This window comes from Xenopus tropicalis, chromosome 3 (genome assembly GCF_000004195.4).
Source record: "Xenopus tropicalis strain Nigerian chromosome 3, UCB_Xtro_10.0, whole genome shotgun sequence".
NCBI classification, from domain to species: Eukaryota; Metazoa; Chordata; class Amphibia; order Anura; family Pipidae; genus Xenopus; species Xenopus tropicalis.
The window spans coordinates 19,424,547-19,445,063 of record NC_030679.2 but is presented as its reverse complement, the minus strand read 5'-3'; the positions used below and the strand labels follow the sequence as shown (position 1 = coordinate 19,445,063).

At 40.9% G+C, this 20,517-nt stretch overlaps 1 protein-coding gene across 1 annotated transcript in view; it reads left to right on the top strand.

The window, feature by feature from the left end:
• Nucleotides 1-12,649, top strand: part of galnt10 (polypeptide N-acetylgalactosaminyltransferase 10) — an 85,337-nt gene extending 72,688 nt beyond the window's left edge. Inside the window, 8 exon segments of the mRNA NM_001078976.1 lie at nt 4,349-4,534; nt 6,183-6,366; nt 6,562-6,679; nt 9,962-10,069; nt 10,681-10,902; nt 11,087-11,203; nt 11,282-11,431; nt 12,349-12,649. Of these exon segments, the coding sequence (NP_001072444.1) occupies nt 4,349-4,534; nt 6,183-6,366; nt 6,562-6,679; nt 9,962-10,069; nt 10,681-10,902; nt 11,087-11,203; nt 11,282-11,431; nt 12,349-12,516 (1,253 nt within the window). The 3' untranslated portion in view covers nt 12,517-12,649.
• Nucleotides 12,650-20,517: the final 7,868 nt, after the last annotated feature.

Below are 20,517 nucleotides of genomic sequence, written 5' to 3'. Positions count from 1 at the left end.
CTCCCACATAATATTATTTACCAAGAAAAAAAAAAAACAATGGTCTACTGAACAGTTTGGTAAATCTATGCATATTGGGCATCAAACTGCTGTGTTCAGAGGCACCCAAATGGATATTTAGCAGACAAAATTTCCATGTGTTTGTACAAGTAACAAAGAACAATGCAAAATGCAATAAAATCACTTAAATCCAATAAAACCACTAAAATAAATTCAGAAGTCAGAATCACAGTTTGGATATTTTAGCTTATACAAATACAAAATGCAATAAAATCGCTAAAAATGCACCAAAATCACCAAAAATTTTATATAATCACTGAAATAACATACAAAAGATATTGCACAGTGCAGTTAGAAAATAAACTATTAAGAATGGCAATAAAACAATTTTCAGAAGGAGCAAGCCTTACACATTAGATCTGCTTTCAGGTAACCTATTTTTTCTCCTACTCCCATGTGACTGGAGGAGTCCCAAGCTGGATGTGGCTTGCAGCTCAGCAGTAAAGTGTGACTGAAGATTATCAGTGCACAGCTCACATGGCTGTGGCACCCTGGGAAATTAAGAATATGGCTAGCCCCATGTGAAATTTCAAAATTAAATATAAAAAAAAATAAGTTTATGTTTTTGAAAAACAGATTGCAATGCAGGATTCTGCTGGAGAAGCTCTATTAACTGTTGGGTTTTGAAAAAAAAAAAAAAAAAAAAACATGTTTTCCCATGACAGTATCCCTTGGGAAAAAAAGTGGGTAGGCCCTAAAATTATGTTACGCAGTAACTTCTAATTATGCCACATGTCAATATCAGACTGTAGAATACTGTACCAGGCAACAGAGGTTATTTATGACACCCAAGGCATTGTGGACAACTAAAAGATAAATAAATAAAGGACAGAAATACCATGGGTCTCTTTGCTTCTTTTTGGAGCATAGAGACATGTGTCTGCCAAGAGGAAGCGCTGACTGCATTCATAAGCACAATATTCATGAGGGGTGGGAGGTTGGAGGCATCTAGACATGCCCCAGCAAGAGACATGGGGCCCATAGGGCAGGCTTTAAGGACATGGCTGGCCCATACCCCGTGTGCAAGTGATGTTAGATGGGCAAGAAGGGGCACACATAATACAAAGTGCCCTGTTGAGGGATGAAGGGAAATAAAGGTCCACAAGTGTCAAAAATTTCTGGCATGATTAATTCTGGTAAATGTTGTCTGTTGCCCAGGTAACAAGCACAAGAGCCTCTCATTCTCACACTGAGATGATGAAAAGACAATGAAAAATGGCTAATACAACACAATGAAGCCAGTGCAGTGGCCCTGGGGCTCAAGCTTATTAGGGGCAAGCTACAAATAATTTTAATTTCTCTTATGAATTTGCAGAAATAAAAGCTTAAAGCATATTTTGTATTTGCATTGTAACCGTTGCCACATCACTGACATCACTGGCAGGCTGCCCACAAGCTTCTTGACTACCTTTTGTGGTCCTTATAATTCAATTGCAGAAAGCAAAAAGACAGCTGGACCTAGCAGTCCAAGGGGTACAATATGATATCATAGAAGTGCCTTCAACTGAATGGGGTTGTAAATGGAATTTTTCTTAACAGATAAAAATCCCCCCCCCCCCTTTTTTCAATCTGTAATTATAATGCTATAAATATATGTCAGTATATGTATCACCCTGTACTAAGCACATCAGAGCTGGAAAACTTGAGGATGTTGGCTGTGACAGAGCCACGTATTGGAGACCATAGTCAATGGAATACCATTATATTAGCGTAGACTCCTTAGAATGCAGCTTTTAGCTCTGTATTGTTCTAGCCATTTTAAAATGTATGATGCACAGGTATAGTATAAGGGCAATGGCACACAAGACATATGCTATTGCTCTAAATCTTTATTGAAAATGACAAAATGGCTGAAGAGAGATTTTCATTTGTGTCATGTTAATCACCAGGGGTAAAACATTTGTATTGCCAAAGTGGTGTAAAATGCAGGATAAAGCAATTTTCTGCACTTGTGCAGTACAGGTATGGGATCCCTTATCCGGAAACTCATTATCCAGAAAGTTCTGAATTATGGAAAGGCCATCTCCCATAGACTCCATTATAAGCAAATAATTCTAATTTTTAAAAATGATTTCCTTTTTCTCTGTAATAATAAAACAGTACCTGTACTTGATCCCAACTAAGATATAATTACCCCTTATTGGGGGCAGAACAATCCTATTGGGTTTATTTAATGGTTAAATTATTCCCTTTTCTCTGTAATAATAAAACAGTACCTGTACTTGATCCCAACTAACATATAATGAATCTTTATTGGAGGCAAAACAAGCCTATTGGGTTTATTTTATATTTGAATGATTTTTAGCAGACTTAAGTTGTAGAGATCCAAATACAGAAAGATCCCTTATCTGGAAAACCCCAGGTCCCGAGCATTCCGGATAACAGGTCCCATACCTGTACAAGTATTTTCCACTTATGCCAATTAAAAGTTAACTTTAAATGTTTTGTTGCCTGCGCTAAATCGTTTCCATTCATTACCCTAAGAAAGGTACAAGTGGATTAATAATTGGGACTTGCTGTTGAGACTGTCTTGTTTCTTATTGGGGTTAATTAAGGTGTAGGAAATGGTGCAAATGTAATATCTAAGTGACATTTTCCTGACATGCAGTTGTAGTAACCCTCTCAGGTGCAAAAGTTCCTGAACTCCCTCATGGTAATGTCATCACTTATGTGCATTTTCTTCCCAAAATCTGCCCCTGACAACAAGCACGGGAAAACAATGGGGTGTGGCTTTTCCACTCTCTATGAATTTATTGAATAAATAATGTTAATATTTTATGCAGAGAAAAATACAGCAAGCACGGCTTCTTGTATCTTTATGTTGTTGCCTACACATCTCATTACTTAGTATTATATTGATAACATTGCTAATGCTGTGAATTTCTGGCAAATGTATCAGCGTGGGTCTTACTGATCTTCATATTCCCCACTGAGCCCATTTTGCTGTATCTATTCCTTGTCAAGGCCACTAGTAGCTCCTCAATTATTAAAACAGTAAAGCTTTAATGTCTGTTGCAGTGACCCCGAGGAGTTTAGGCGTGAGAAGTTAACACAGCTATTTTTATTTTTTCCCCTGACATAAAAGAAGCTCTTCTATTATGGATTTTTTGTAAATGAAAATGGCTGCTTATCATATTTGGTGGTACAAATAATTAGCCATTGTAGTAGGGTTTTTTTCTAGTTTCTTCCATTACCCTGCAATGCCTAGTGATGTTCCAAAACACAGCCACTGTTGTTCAGGACTATTCTGTCCTAGGAATTCTAAAAACCTTTTCAATTGACCTTTTGTTGCAGCGCTGCCCCATAAAGCACGCTGGAACTGAATTATCCTTTAATAAAGATAAACTCAAGGATAACAATAAATGTTGTTGCACTTTGTGAATATACACTTGTCCGACTCTGCAGTTTGAGAGCCCTTTATGCAGGCCACGTAATTTAGAAGTAGCTTATCCCTTACAATAATTTATTATTTTGCAAAAATCTAATTAAAGGTTAACTAAAGTTACAGGAATACAAACAATTTCCTACTCCCAAGTTTTTCTTTTGGCACAGAGTTTGGACCCTGAACAAGGAAGTGCTGAGAGTAGAAAGCTGAAAAGCCCATAGACAGAAGGGAGTTTATTTCATTTGTAGATTGTAAGCTCTTATGGGCAGGGCCCTCTTCACCTCTTGTATCGGTTATTGATTGCTTTATATGTTACTCTGTATGTCTATGTATGTAACCCACTTATTGTACAGCGCTGCGGAATATGTTGGCGCTTTATAACTAAATGTTAATGTAATGTAATTTCCGGTTCATCCTTCAGCTATAGTACATAGGGAATATGCTTTTCCAGCAAGAGCTAAAGCGTGCCAGTACCATTTAAGTTAACTGTAGTTGACAGAATCACTTTCTGGCAGTTTTTCACTGATATGTGCCTGTGCCTGTTTGTCAAGCAAAGCTTAAATGGTATTTTTGTACCTAGGACAACTCTTGGTTTTCTCATAAACTGTACAAGGGGTATTCCATAAACCTGTGCATAGCTATCTCCAGTACTAAACACGACCAATTAAACTTTTGTGCCCTTTCTACCGGAAATCTACACACTGAAATATGTGGCTATTTTTTATTTGTCACAGAGAATAGCATAATGGGCTAAATTTCTGCAAATCACTGCAAATAAAAACCTCTCTCAGCTATGCTTCCATGTTGGAAAAACAGATCACACTGGCAGATCATTTTTGGAGAAGAAGAATGCATTTTTTTATTGACCCATATATACTGACCTTTCCTTTCTGTCCTGTACAGCCCATTTGAAGAGCCGCCTGGAAAAGTACATGGCTAACTTCCCCAAAGTGAAAATTGTGCGCACAAAGAAAAGGGAAGGGCTGATTCGAACTCGCATGTTGGGTGCCACTGTGGCCTCAGGAGAGGTCCTCACTTTCCTGGACTCTCATTGTGAAGCCAATGTCAACTGGCTTCCACCTCTGTTAGGTGAGTAATGACCAATCTACTGCACTACTTCTCATGTAAATAATCATGCTCCAACTGCTATCTGGTGTTGTTGTGACACCCAGGCTAAATAATAAAGGGCAGCATAACATGAAACCACTGGAGTGTGCCAATTTGCTGCCAGATTTTTTTTTGTTTACTCAAAGGTGCTCCAGCACTACTGCTGTCGTCCCATATTGGCTTTTTGCCACCCTTGGTAAAGTGGGGGAGAGCCTTGCCTCAAGGCTGAAGCTTTCTTCTCTGTTCTGTACATTCCCCTACCTTTAATCAATCCAAGAGATACCTGTGAGAAAGAAATGGTGCACTGCAATGAAGTACCAAAGACAGGTGCCTTTGTTATGGAAGAGGTGCACAAACACTAACCAGAAGGTTAGGGATTTGGTTCAAAGGGGGGTGCAAAATGTCCCCTTACAGTAGTTTCATGCCTTGTTCTCCTTTAAAGGAAAAGTAACACTAAAATTTTTTTTAAGTAAAAAAGCTATTCTACCCTGCACCAATAACTGCCCTACCCTGCAAACCACTTAGTATTTTGAATGCTTTAATAGAACTACCTGCTAAAACTTGGCTTCCTGTCAATTGAAATACGGCGATGTGGGTATTTTCTATTAAAGCATTCAAAATACTAAGTGGTGTGCAGGATAGGGCAGTTATTGGTGCAGGGTGTAGAATAGATTTTTTACTTAAAAAATGTTAGTGTTACTTTTCCTTTAAGAAACAAATACTGCAAATGCTCCTACAAGTGCAATGTGCAAATTCAGATACTATTCACCATGGGTTTTTTTTTTTGTTTTTTACCCCAAATTCAGCATTTTCCCCCTATAATTCCAGCATAGTTGCTGGCAGAAGGAGGAGTTGTGACTGACTTGTCAATACACTTGCAATTGTGTGTTTGCATCCCGATGACTTTAATTGCACAGAAGATATTCAAACTGAAGATTATATCATTTCTGAGAAATCAGAAACCCAAAAGTCGCATTTGGGTGCCGGCACAGACTGGCAATCTGTAGACTCGGGAAGATGCCAGAGGTGATGCTGTAAGATTTCATAGATCACTGTTTATGGGGCTGGTGGGGGGCTGTTTGGGCCTCTGTGTACTTGGATTGCCAGAGCTGAGCCTAATTTAAATCCCTGTCTGGGCATGATTGTTTAGGCACAAATACATTGCATCTATTGAAACAGCTCACTGTGGGAACCCTAAATGCCAGTTTTTTGGCCCTTTTAATTCTGCAGAAGAAGAAACAAAAATTGTTAAATGAGGACCCTGATGTTGGAGCATCATGTAATTGATGAGAAAGCCCTGCATATCCGGCACAGCGTGCCAGCACTGGGATCACTCACCCTGCTTTCTTGTATCCATCTACAAAGCCGTTTTGTGTGTCTGCAAAAAATGGTTGCCATGAGAATGGCCCGGAGTCAGGTGGCATTTGTCATTGACATGCTTTCTTTTTGGCCAGCTGTCTGACCTGATTCTCTAATCTCTGCAAGAGGGAATCTGCAGAAACAGCATGGCCCATTGTTTACAGCTGTTCTGCACAATTACTGGTTTATTTTACCTGTAGAGATGTGACAGCACATCAGTGTTATCTAAGCTGGCACTTGCCGAAATCTCTTTCCTTTTTACTTTTTGCAGATCCCCTTGTCCAGAACTACAAGACTGTTGTGTGCCCCATGATTGACGTTATCGACAGTGACAATTTTGGATATGTAACACAAGCCGGAGATGCAATGAGAGGAGCCTTTGACTGGGAGATGTTCTACAAACGGATCCCTATCCCTCCTGAGTTACAGAAGGGAGACCCCAGTGATCCATTTGAGTGAGTTCTAATTAAAAGGAATAATATAGTTACCTGATGGAGCTCAGCTATATAATGACGCTGAAATCATATTTGGTGTGCTTCCCTTTCAGCCCTCCTTTTCCTTCTGTTTAGGTTCAACAGCAAAATTATTTTTTAAGCTCAGTTTATTGTTTTCTCCAATGGTTCTGATGCCTATGATTCTTTTTATTGCAGTTCTCCAGTCATGGCTGGCGGGTTGTTTGCAATAAACAGAGAATGGTTCTGGCAGCTTGGAGGATATGACCCTGGCTTGGAGATTTGGGGTGGGGAACAGTATGAAATTTCTTTCAAGGTGAGTGGTTGGCCTTTTGTAGTAGATGAGGCTGAAAAAAAGTCTTACATTTATCAAGTTCAACCTTTGCTTTCTAAATGAAACCTGCCTAACCACTAGCTGATCCAGAGGACAGCAAAAAGACTCATCTGAAGTCTCTCCAATTTGCCTTGGCAGGAGAAAAATCGTTTCAAACTCTAAGATGGCCAATCTCTGCATCAGTTTTGTACCGAGAGTAAAAAAAAAATCCTCCTTCTCTTGTTAAAGAACTATAAAGCTTAACAAAGAATTAGTCCAGAAATGCTGTACATTATGTTTTAGAGTTCTGTACCAACCAAAGCAACCACAGCCCTTGAGCAGGGAAGATCTGTGCTTCCGAATATGCAAATAGTAGCTCCCCATCTCCTTTTCTGTTGATTCACTGCACATGCTCTGGGCTGCTGTCAGTTACTAAGCTTAGGGACCCACGCCCAGTATACTGTATGTATGTGTGTTTGTATATATATATATATATATATATATATATGTATATATATATATATATATATATATATATATAATACACACACACACGCACACCTCATTTTCTGCTTGATGATTTGCAAAGACCGCTAAGCTTAGCTTCAGAGCCCACTGAGTATGTGCATGTCACTGATACGCCTAACAAAATCCAAGATGGTAACCCCTGTGCACAACTTTAAAAGCTTGAATCTTACTATTGAAGATTCACTTTAGGCTCATACAGTAAGTTCAGTATATAAAATAATGGCTTTCTACACATATCTGTTTCTAGGGTTTGGTTCTCCTTTAAATAGACAACATATCCAATTTATTAGTCTCTATGGAGACATTTTTTAGAAGAGTATGACTTTTTGTGTGCCCCTAATAATATCCTGACATAATTAACACCTTTTTAATTATACAGTTATTTAATTTTGCTGTTTCCTGACACATGACAGGTTCCGATTTTATATATTCAGATCACTTATTAGTATGATGTTTTTATTAAGCCTACGATAAAACAGAATTTCCAGAATGGAATGTAGGGTGCCATTTTTTGGCACTTTACTCTCTGCCTTCCAGCAATAAATTGCTATAGGTGTCTCTGCTCCGTTTCTTGGGGGCATCATAAACGAGCCCAGTTGTATTCTGCACAGCTTATTTGTTGCCCTTTTCAGCTTGAATGCCCATGTAGCTACACAGTGGCTTAATTTTATAGAAACTGTAGGAGAACCTCTGGAGCAAGCACACAGTTGTACCCTTGCATAGTAACCCTATATTCAGTGATACAGAACAGAACTATTACATTTTTTGGTTTTATTTGTTTAATGTTTTCTGTGCGTCTTCATTTGGATCTGGTAGTGCCTCTTGTATCAAGTAAAAATGTGGCTCCTCATATATCAAAGAGAAACCTGCAACAGTAGAATCAATTGCATTGGCACCTTAGCTTGTACAGCTGGTGGCACGGAAAGGTTAAATGCTGTGTATGCAAGCTAGACATATAGCTTTTTTTGTCATGTAAAGATTAAATAGACTTGTAACATAAAACTGTTCCACTGGCCAGTAAACATTTAGTATTGACCAGGTCATCGACACTGAGAAAATACCACTACCACCTGCGTCAGCCGACATATTTTCTGGGAAAATCACACATTCTTCTACCTACTTGGCAGTTTTGGCCAAAACTGCAAATTGTCAGGAATGAAGGTGGAAACCCAGCAATAAGTTTCAGGGGAGCATATCAATGTAAAAATGAATTTATACTATAAGATCTGACAGATCTTTAAACCAACATTATGGGCCAATAGGCTGCTTACTTTGGAGTGGCTGATTTGCAGCTGTGATCTGCCCAAATATGAGAACTTTAGCCAATGGCTTAGGGGCTTCCTTTGGGCTTTCTTCAGTTAGGTTGTTCTTACTAGCACCTGCTTGTTTCACTGTTCACTGTCTTCTGTGTAAAATGGTGAAACACCCCCCCCCCCCCCCCCCGCGCACACTCAACATTTGCTATTAGCAGATAGTAACTAGCTGCACCCATTGTAATTAGTCACCCACAGTGAGCTGCTTTTATGGGGAAGAGACAAGTCACATAGAAACAGCTCTGTTTATTGTGTTGAAATTAAGATAAAGTGGTGCAGTCATGTGTAGCTAATAGATTAATAACTGTGCTGAGATTCCAGGCTCAGAATGTTGGATACTGCAAGAGGGTGGCAAAGGGTGGCATCACTTTAGGAGATGAAGGATAGCGAGGCTAACAGGGCTAACTGGGCTTATATATTATCTTTCTGGGCTGACAGCACTGCACATAACAATACTTGGAATATCTAGATATGCTCACTACAACAGAAGAAAATCAACATGGTAAGAAATCACAACTCATTGCAGATCAGTGCTGGGGTTCATGCCATTACAGATATTAAAGTTAAATTTTTTGATAAGTTTTGTGTGCCAGTGAGTGCACAACAGTGCACTGTTTTATGGAGTGCAATAGCTATATACTATCGCCAATGGTAATTAATCTCCCAAAAATCCAGAATTTAAAATAAGGGGATTTTTATGTGCTTACCAATAAATCCCTTTCTTTGATATCTGTATGGGAAACACCAGAATTAAAGAACAGCCCCTGTATACCAAGCTTGGTGTCCTTTCTTCCTCAGTTGGTACCAAAGCCGTTAATAAAGGCAGATCTGAGAATTCTACATAACAAAGAAGCCAAGTCAGACTATTTATCTATAGGGCTGCACTGAATCCAGGATTTGGCCAAGATTCAGCCTTTTTCGGCAGGATTCGGATTCAGCCGAATCCACGGTCCTGGCCGAACCGAATCCTTAAAATTATGTGACTTTTCTCTACATAAATGCGTAAGCCCCTCCGCCTGAAGCATCGAAAGGATCAATTGCTGGGTGGATTCCATCTGCTATTATTAAAGCTTATAAAGCTAGCAGATCAAATCTACCAAGTACTGCCTTATCCTTAGGGAAAATCAGTTAAGGTGATTTATGTGACAAAGCTCCCAACTCGGATACCCGCTGAGTGCTACATTTTGCTGGACCGGAAGTAACCTTCCAAGAGTGAAAAAGCTTATTGTATGATTACATGGACATGTGGGATTATTTTCTTTAAGGAACTTTCCCCAGTACAAAAGATAATTGCAGTGTATGCACCAGCAAAATCAGAGGCTGCCCGCGATCCTGTCAGTGTCAGATAAGAGACTTAATAGTTGCAGGATCGAAAACAATTGGGTCAGTAATGTGTTCAATCTCTATTTCCACCAAATGTTATACAGTGTGTCTATATTTACAGGTGTGGATGTGTGGCGGCCGAATGGTGGACTCTCCTTGTTCCAGAGTAGGCCACATTTATAGAAAATATGTACCATACAAAGTTCCTGCTGGCGTCAGCCTAGCGAGGGTAAGGTACCTTCTTATTCTATTTGAGAAATGCATGGATCTACAGTTATATATGCAGAAAAGTAAAGTAAAAATAAGTAGTTTAGACATAAAGCCAATGTTCATTATTTCCCTGGCATAGGCCAGTGTTGTCCCAGCTCTTATACTGTACAGTCTGGAACCAGTTATTCTGTAAATACCATGTTTCTTTGGTGGAGTTTAGAAGGAAACACATATGTATTTGGAATGTTGTGCATGCTGTGGTGTGCAGGTTCTTCCTTTGCTCAGAGTGATACTTCCATAGAGAGACTTTGGCTTTTTTATGTTTGAGCTCCATCTACAGGCATTAATAGATATTAAAATTAATTTAATTGCTAAGTGTTATTGCTGTTAGCAGGTCATTATAAAGTGCTATATATTATGTATTACTGTATATTATATACTATAGATATATATATATATATATATATACAGTATATATGTATTATATAGTGAATAAAATCCCCATATTGTAAAATATAGCGATATTACCATATATATACCAGTCATGAGGTGACTTCTGATATTTTACAACAGGGGGTAAGCTTGGTCAGGGCTTTGCTTAAGTTCAAGTTGCCACTGATTTCTTTACAGAACTTAAAGAGAGTTGCGGAGGTTTGGATGGATGAGTATGCAGAGTATATATACCAGAGGCGCCCTGACTACAGGCACTTGTCGGTTGGTGATGTTGCAGCGCAGAAGGAGCTGCGCAGGAAACTGCAATGCCGGGACTTTAAATGGTTCATGAATGAAATAGCTTGGGACCTGCCTAAATACTATCCTCCAGTGGAACTGCCCCCAGCTGCTTGGGGAGAGGTACAGTTGAACCAGATGGCACTGCATTCTAGATCACAGATTACTATGAGAAGCAGTGACATGCAGAAAGGGGCATTTTGACTACAGGCAGACCTAGATGTTTCTTGTTTAGTCAGAGTTAAACCAACAGTGTTTGGTGCCCATGTTATTAGCAGCATTCTGATATCATCTTATTTTTTTGAAGATTCGTAATGTAAGGATGGACATGTGTGTGGGCGTAAAGCATGTCACTTCTGGCACTGAAATCCGCCTGGAAGCTTGTAACAAAGGACGCAATAGTGATACGTGGGGAGCCAGACAGGTATGAAGGTGACTCTTAGCCGCACTGGGGCACTAGTTTGTGCAAACGCACAGTTTCTTACACTGCTTTTCTGTGCAGGTGTTCACTCTGGGTTGGAGAGAAGATATACGCCCTGGGATCCCACAGCACACTATGAAGTCTTGCTTCGATGCCGTGTCGCAAACTAGCCCTGTCACCCTCTTTGACTGTCATGGCATGAAGGGCAACCAACTGTGGAAATACAGAAGGGTGAGATGCCCAGGAAAGGCTACAAAAGCCTACATGTGTCAGCAGAGCAGAAAGGGACAACTTTAACAACTTTAACTTTGGTGGTAGCCAATATGTTATAGACACCCCCCTCAAATTCAGCTGTTAACTTTGTTTTCAAGGCTGATACTCCTTTTGAGAAATAAATACACCAGCCCGGGAGCTCGCTATTGCAGCGTTGTGCTGCTCCCCTACGTTGCTTCACAGTCCCTGGTGTAGTCTTAAGCTGTCCCAACACTGACAGATTTAAGATGCCAGATTAGGCCGCTACAGGCCAAGTGCTTATTTATATGCTGGTTAAGGGCCTTCCCTGGCAAAACTTTTTCATTTTAATTGCTTACATGTTGATTGTTTAAATTACTGCTCTTTTAAAGGTCTTGTACTCACTTTATATGTTTTCTTTGCAACAAATTCCGTGCCTACAGCTTCTCTGCCAGCAGCACTGCTGTTAAAGGGGTAGTTTACCTTTAACTTAATGTTTAGTATGATGTTGGCAATGATATTCTGAGAAAATTTGCCATCATTTATTATTTTTTGTGCTTTTTGAATTATTCAGCTTCTTGTTCTCCAGTATTTATCTGGTTACTTGGATCCAATTTACCCTAGCAACCAGGCAGTCACTTATAAGAAAGAAGTAAAATTGTAGCCTCGAAGAGCTATAGTCTTTTGGAAGCAAATAATTCAAAAACTATGAAAAACATAGACCAATTTAAAGTTGCTAAGAATAGGCCATTCTATAACATACTAAAAGTTAACACAAAGGCAAACCGCCCCTTTAATTTAGTTTAGCAGAGTTTAGTAAATTCTAGCAAGTGCCTATTATTGACTATGAATTAATATTGGGATAGTTTGTATGGGGTCGTATGGAGATCTAATGCTTTTCTTGGCTTTCCTTTTAGGATAAGACTGTGTATCATCCGACTAGCAACAGCTGCATGGATTGCAATGAGGGCGAGTACAAGATCTTCATGAATAAGTGCAACCCCTCCTCGCCGACGCAACAATGGACTTTTGAACACATCAATTCCACTATACTAGAGGCCTTTAACAGAAACAAGGACTTATAATAGAGGGAGAAATATACAGATATAAATAGGAATATATATATTTTAAATCTATATTTTTTACTGGTTGGGGTTTTTTTTGACGGGGGCAAGAAGATTTTTATATGTGAGTGTTGGATAAAGGGATATTTTGGAATCATTGGTGCAGGCTGGCTGTGTTATTAATCATGCTTTGACCAATCAAACTGTTAAAATGATCTGTCATTTAGAATTTCTTCCCAGTGACTGTGAGAGACAGCAAGTAACAATACTCTCCTGTTTATTCTAACCCTGTTCAGCTCCACATTCATATTTATTGTTTTATTTACTCAGGTCATAGCAAACAGCCTGCTAACATGTGCCACATGCTGAATGTTTCTTACTGGGTCCTTCCTTACACCAGGATCTTGCTTATCTGAGCACTGTATTTCTGCAACTGGCCAAACATGGCTATTGATTACCAAATTGGCAGTTGGTCGGTTTGCTAAAGATTAGCAGAGGCTCCTTATACAAATTCAAATTCTAATGTGCTAGGTGGGCATTCATTAGAGAGGAAGCCAAACACGTCACAGGTTAAACTGTAGCAAGATGTGGGGCCGCACACCTACATATCTGCCTGCATTAGTGTCCCAAAATCCTCCAGTGTGGCTTATATACAGTGGCTTGAACTTTTCCACATTTTGTCACATTACAGCCACAAACATGAATCAATTTTATTGGAATTCCACGTGAAAGACCAATACAAAGTGGGGTACACGTGAGAAGTGGAACGAAAATCATACATGATTCCAAACATTTTTTACAAATAAATAACTGCAAAGTGGGGTGTGCGTAATTATTCAGCCCCCTGAGTCAATACTTTGTAGAACCCCCTTTTGCTGCAATTACAGCTGCCAGTCTTTTAGGGTATGTCTCTACCAGCTTTGCACATCTAGAGACTGAAATCCTTGCCCATTCTTCTTTGCAAAACAGCTCCAGCTCAGTCAGATTAGATGGACAGCGTTTGGGAACAGCAGTTTTCAGATCTTGCCACAGATTCCCGATTGGATTTAGATCTGGACTTTGACTGGGCCATGGACTGGATATGTTTTGTTTTAAACCATTCCATTCTTGCCCTGGCTTTATGTTTAGGGTCGTTGTCCTGCTTTAAGGTGAACCTCCGCCCCAGTCTCAAGTCTTTTGCAGACTCCAAGAGGTTTTCTTCCAAGATTGCCCTGTATTTGGCTCCATCCATCTTCCCATCAACTCTGAGCAGCTTCCCTGTCCCTGCTGAAGAGAAGCACCCCCAGAGCATGATGCTGCCACCACCATATGTGACAGTGGGGATGGTGTGTTCAGAGTGATGTGCAGTGTTAGTTTTCCGCCACACATAGTGTTTTGCATTTTGGCCAAAAAGTTCCATTTTGGTCTCATCTGACCAGAGCACCTTCTTCCACATGTTTGCTGTGTCCCCCACATGGCTTGTGGCAAACTGCAAACGGGACTTCTTATGGTTTTCTGTTAACAATGGCTTTCTTCTTGCCACTCTTCCATAAAGGCCAACTTTGTGCAGTGCACGACTAATAGTTGTCCTATGGACAGATTCCCCCACCTGAGCTGTAGATCTCTGCAGCTCGTCCAGAGTCACCATGGGCCTCTTGGCTGCATTTCTGATCAGCGCTCTCCTTCTTCGGCCTGCGAGTTTAGGTGGACGGCTTTGTCTTGGTAGGTTTACAGTTGTGCCATACTCCTTCCATTTCTGAATGATCGCTTGAACAGTGCTCCGTGGGATGTTCAAGGCTTTCGAAATCGTTTTGTAGCCTAAGCCTGCTTTAAATTTCTCAATAACTTTATCCCTGACCTGTCTGGTGTGTTCTTTGGACTTCATGGTGTTGTTGCTCCCAATATTCTCTTAGACAACCTCTGAGGCCGTCACAGAGCAGCTGTATTTGTACTGACATTAGATTACACACAGGTGCACTGTATTTAGTCATTAGCACTCATCAGGCAATGTCTATGGGCAACTGACTGCACTCAGACCAAAGGGGGCTGAATAATTACGCACACCCCACTTTGCAGTTATTTATTTGTAAAAAATGTTTGGAATCATGTATGATTTTCGTTCCACTTCTCACGTGTACACCACTTTGTATTGGTCTTTCACGTGGAATTCCAATAAAATTGATTCATATTTGTGGCTGTAATGTGACAAAATGTGGAAAAGTTCAAGGGGTTTGAATACTTTTGCAAACCACTGTAAAAGTGTCATATGTAAATATTTAGCCCTAGAGCCAACTTTTTTTTGTATTTGCTGATTACCTAACATCAAGGGGCTGGGTTATATCAAAATTATGATGGAAGAAATCCCTTGGAGCTTTTAGGTAGGGAGCCGCAGCCGGCCTGGTTATTATATGCAGCTGCTGAAATGTGGCACAGCCTTGTAGAGAAGAAGAACCAGAGCTTAACTTGAAATTTGCATCATAATTTGTTATTAAAGTGCCTTACAAATGTAGTCAGACCCTTGGCTGATTCTCACATTTTACTGAATAACAAATCCTGATGCCAACACCAAGGGCTTCATTCATGAAATCACGAATTCGAATCCCGAATGAGAAAAATTCGGATTGGATACGATAATTTCTGAAGATCGCAAATATCACGGAAATGCTTACGGAAAAATCGTATTAGTCACGATAATATCGTATTGGCGATCCAAATTTTTTCGTACCGAATGGTTGTAAACAGCGGGAAAGCCTTTCTGACTTTGATCCTTCTGTGCACGATTTTGGAAGCCTCCCATAGGAATCAAATGGCACTCTGCAGCTCCAACCTGGCCCAAGGAAAGTCTCCCATAGGGCTCAATGGCACTCTGCAGCTCCAACCCAGCCCAAGGAAAGTCTCCCATAGGGCTCAATGGCACTCTGCAGCTCCAACCCGGCCCAAGGAAAGTCTCCCATAGGGCTCAATGGCACTCTGCAGCTCCAACCCGGCCCAAGGAAAGTCTCCCATAGGGCTCAATGGCACTCTGCAGCTCCAACTCGGCCCAAGGAAAGCCTCCCATAGGGCTCAATGGCACTCTGCAGCTCCAACCTGGCCCAAGGAAAGTCACGATAATGAAGCTTGAATGAATCCGAAACTTTCGTACTCGGCACAACAATACGATTTTGTCAAAAGGTATGAAAAAGTCGGCCAAGCGGCAAAAAAGTCGCAGAAAATAGGCACGAAGTGTTCAAACTCTCGGAATGTCCGTAGTTTAGTAAATCTCCCTCCAGATGTCGCTGTAAGTCTCACACAACCATCAGTAGCTCTGAATAAGGGCGATGGCACATGGTGCATTTTGCTGCCAGTGTAGCAGACTAGCTCATAGAAGGGCACCAAAAAGCTAGCAACACCCCTCCATAGACTATCATAGTAACCTGCTGACCATGCCAGTGCAGTTGCAGGTCAGGAAATTGTGTCTCAAAAACACGTTTGTGCAATTGCACTAGCAGTGTCAATGTGATAACCATGATAGTCTCTATATGGGTAAAAAAAAGAGAAGAAGAATTTTGTATACATTTTACCTCCTTAAAGCTAGAAGTCACCCAGACAGGAAAATGTGCCATGTTTCACGCTTGCCTGTGTGGGAGAGTAGCACAGATGGAGCCATTAGTCAGAAGGAACCATGGGAAAGCACATTTGGAGTTTGTGTGGTACCATTAGGAAAGCTGGACATACACAGCAATTAAGGTATGTGTATGCTGGCCAGACAATCCTGACTCATATACAAACCATTTGGTTGGCTTAGTAGAAAATTCCAGCCGCAAATCCACCATATTCTCTTTCACTTCCTGCTGCTTTGACCATTCAGGCTATTAGCCATATAGTGTGTGGCCACTCATATAATATATATCCATTCAGCCCATACAGCCCTTGTTCTGTGGGCAGGCAACAAAGGCCCAGGCCATCTCCACTTGGGGACTGGGCGAGAGATAATGACGGCTGTTTGATCTCCTGCCTGCCCAGTCCCCAGTGGAAGTGATCATGCTAGACCAGAAGAAGCTGAGCCGACGGAAGAATCTGCAAGCAGCAGGTTGGTCTAGGGACCTGAGCCCCAGTATGGCCACCTTAACTTTTCATAAACACCATATCTACAGTGAAGTATGATGGTGGCAGCAGCATTCTGTGGATCTTTTATCCACAGGGTCTGGGCATCTTGTTAAAATAGAAGAAAGAATGGATGATGCCAACTACAGGCCAGTGAAAGAACAAAACAGAAGCTTGGGTGATGCCAGTTACAGTGCCAAAGTAACATTGGAAAGGCTTCAGGAACTGAGAGTCCTACAGTGGGGCAGTCAAACCCCTGTACTTGTCTCTGCTGGGAACCTGTATGTGCCAGTGAGTTTATTCTGTACTAGGGATGCACCAAAACCACTATTTTGGGATCTGACCAAACCCTGAATCCTTTCTGATTTACATATGCAATTTAAGCCACGAAGAGGCTAAAGAGAACCGTGTGGAAAGCGCGTGGTTAGAAATTTTGAATTTCCGTGTTGAAAAAAGTGTGACAAAAAGTCACATGATTTTAAGGATTTGGTACAGGCAGGCAAATGAATTCGGCCGAATCCTGGATTTGGTGCATCCCTATTCTGTACATTATTAATCATATGCTATGAGGGTAATTGATTTGCCATCAAGTCAAATTCCTTAGCCTGGCAGGTTCTGTGCCAGGGACTTGCTAGTTTAGCTACAGGATCTCACTACACCTCAGAGCATGGAGTATTTCTGAAATCCCATGAATTATGCCACTAACTATCGTCATTGGAGAGCAACCCCAGTGCAATCATTTATATATTGCTTTTTTTTAGGCTGATTTCTTTGTTTCTAATAAAGCATTAATACAAATGGGCAGCACTGCAACTGCTGAAGTCTGAACTACTGTATATCGTAGTGCCTTGCTGGACAGGAGAACAGAGGGGCTAAAGTTATGAGTTTGCACTTTGTACATGTAATAACTGTTATGTTTCCCTTAATCTCTCTGTGCCCAGAGCCACAATCTCTAAATGAAAGTTTAGCTCTCTATACAGAGGTATTACCCCATAAGTCTCTTCTGCCATACAGTTCATTGACTCTCCCTGCTTTGTAAATCAATACAGGTCCTTCTCAAAAAATTAGCATATTGTGATAAAGTTCATTATTTTCTGTAATGTACTGATAAACATTAGACTTTCATATATTTTAGATTCATTACACACAACTGAAGTAGTTCAAGCCTTTTAGTGTTTTAATATTGATGATTGTGGCATACAGCTCATGAAAACCCAAAATTCCTATCTCAAAAAATTAGCATATTCCATCCGACCAATAAAAGAAAAGTGTTTTTAATACAAAAAAAATCAAGCTTCAAATAATTATGTTCAGTTATGCACTCAATACTTGGTCGGGAATCCTTTTGCAGAAATGACTGCGGCGTGGCATGGAGGCAATCAGCCTGTGGCACTGCTGAGGTGTTATGGAGGCCCAGGATGCTTCAATAGCGGCCTTAAGCTTATCTAGAGTGCTGGGTCTTGTGTCTCTCAACTTTACATAACATAATTTAACATAGATTCTCTATGGGGTTCAGGTCTGGAGAGTTGGCAGGCCAATTGAGCACAGTAATACCATGGTCAGTAAACCATTTACCAGTGGTTTTGGCACTGTGAGCAGGTGCCAGGTCGTGCTGAAAAATGAAATCTTCATCTCCATAAAGCTTTTCAGCAGATGGAAGCATGAAGTGCTCCAAAATCTCCTGATAGCTAGCTGCATTGACCCTGCCCTTGATAAAACACAGTGGACCAACACCAGCAGCTGACATGGCACCCCAGACCATCACTGACTGTGGGTACTTGACACTGGACTTCAGGCATTTAGGCATTTTGGCATTTCCCTCTCCCCAGTCTTCCTCCAGACTCTGGCACCTTGATTTCCGAATGACATGCAAAATTTGCTTTCATCCGAAAAAAGTAATTTGGACCACTGAGCAACAGTCCAGTGCTGCTTCTCTGTAGCCCAGGTCTGGCGCTTCTGCCGCTGTTTCTGGTTCAAAAGTGGCTTGGGGAATGTGGCACCTGTAGCCCATTTCCTGCACACGCCTGTACACGGTGGCTCTGGATGTTTCTACTCCAGACTCAGTCCACTGCTTCCGCAGGTCCCCCAAGGTCTGGAATCGGTCCTTCTCCACAATCTTCCTCAGGGCCCGGTCACCTCTTCTCGTTGTGCAGCGTTTTCTGCCACACTTTTTCCTTCCCACAGACTTCCCACTGAGGTGCCTTGATACAGCAATCTGGGAACAGCCTATTCGTTCAGAAATTTCTTTCTGTGTCTTACCCTCTTGCTTGAGGGTGTCAATGATGGCCTACTGGACATCAGTCAGGTCGGCAGTCTTACCCATGATTGCGGTTTTGAGTAATGAACCAGGCTGGGAGTTTTTAAAACTCAGGAATCTTTTGCAGGTGTTTAGAGTTAATTAGTTGAGTCAGATGATTAGGTTAATAGCTCGTTTTGAGAACCTTTTCATGATATGCTAATTTTTTGAGATAGGAATTTTGGGTTTTCATGAGCTGTATGCCACAATCATCAATATTAAAACACTAAAAGGCTTGAACTACTTCAGTTGTGTGTAATGAATCTAAAATATATGAAAGTCTAATGTTTATCAGTACATTACAGAAAATAATGAACTTTATCACAATATGCTAATTTTTTGAGAAGGACCTGTATACCAACAACACCAACCTTGTAACTACCTTAATATGTGCCCTGCTATAGGCGCATGATCATGTAGATGTTCAGAATACTCTCCTCTACTTATCTCTATGATACATTGACTAGTCCTTATCTCACATCTGAACAATACACTCACTAGTCCCTCTCTCACATCTGTACGATACACTGACTAGTCTCTCACATCTGTACGATACACTGACTAGTCCCTCTCTCACATCTGGACGATACACTCACTAGTCCCTCTCTCACATCTGTATGATACACTGACTAGTCCCTCTCTCACATCTGTATGATACACTGACTAGTCCCTCTCTCACATCTGTATGATACACTGACTAGTTCCTCTCTCACATCTGGACAATACACTCACTAGTCCTTATCTCACATCTGTATGATACACTGACTAGTCTCTCACATCTGTACGATACACTGACTAGTCCCTCTCTCATATCTGGACGATACACTCACTAGTCCCTCTCTCACATCTGTATGATACACTGACTAGTCCCTCTCTCACATCTGTATGATACACTGACTAGTCCCTCTCTCACATCTGTATGATACACTGACTAGTCCCTCTCTCACATCTGTATGATACACTGACTAGTCCCTCTCTCACATCTGGACAATACACTCACTAGTCCTTATCTCACATCTGTATGATACACTGACTAGTCTCTCACATCTGTACGATACACTGACTAGTCCCTCTCTCATATCTGGACGATACACTCACTAGTCCCTCTCTCACATCTGTATGATACACTGACTAGTCCCTCTCTCACATCTGTATGATACACTGACTAGTCCCTCTCTCACATCTGTATGATACACTGACTAGTCCCTCTCTCACATCTGGACAATACACTCACTAGTCCTTATCTCACATCTGTATGATACACTGACTAGTCTCTCACATCTGTACGATACACTGACTAGTCCTTCTCTCACATCTGTACCATACACTGACTAGTCCCTCTCTCACATCTGTACCATACACTGACTAGTCCCTCTCTCACATCTGTACCATACACTGACTAGTCCCTCTCTCACATCTGTATGATACACTGACTAGTCCCTCTCTCACATCTCTACGATACACTGACTAGTCCCTCTCTCACATCTGTACCATACACTGACTAGTCCCTCTCTCACATCTGTATGATACACTGACTAGTCCCTCTCACATCTGTATTATACACTGACTAGTCCCTCTCTCACATCTGTACTATTCACTGACTAGTCCTTCCTTCTCACATCTGTATTATACACTGACTAGTCCCTCTCTCACATCTGTATTAT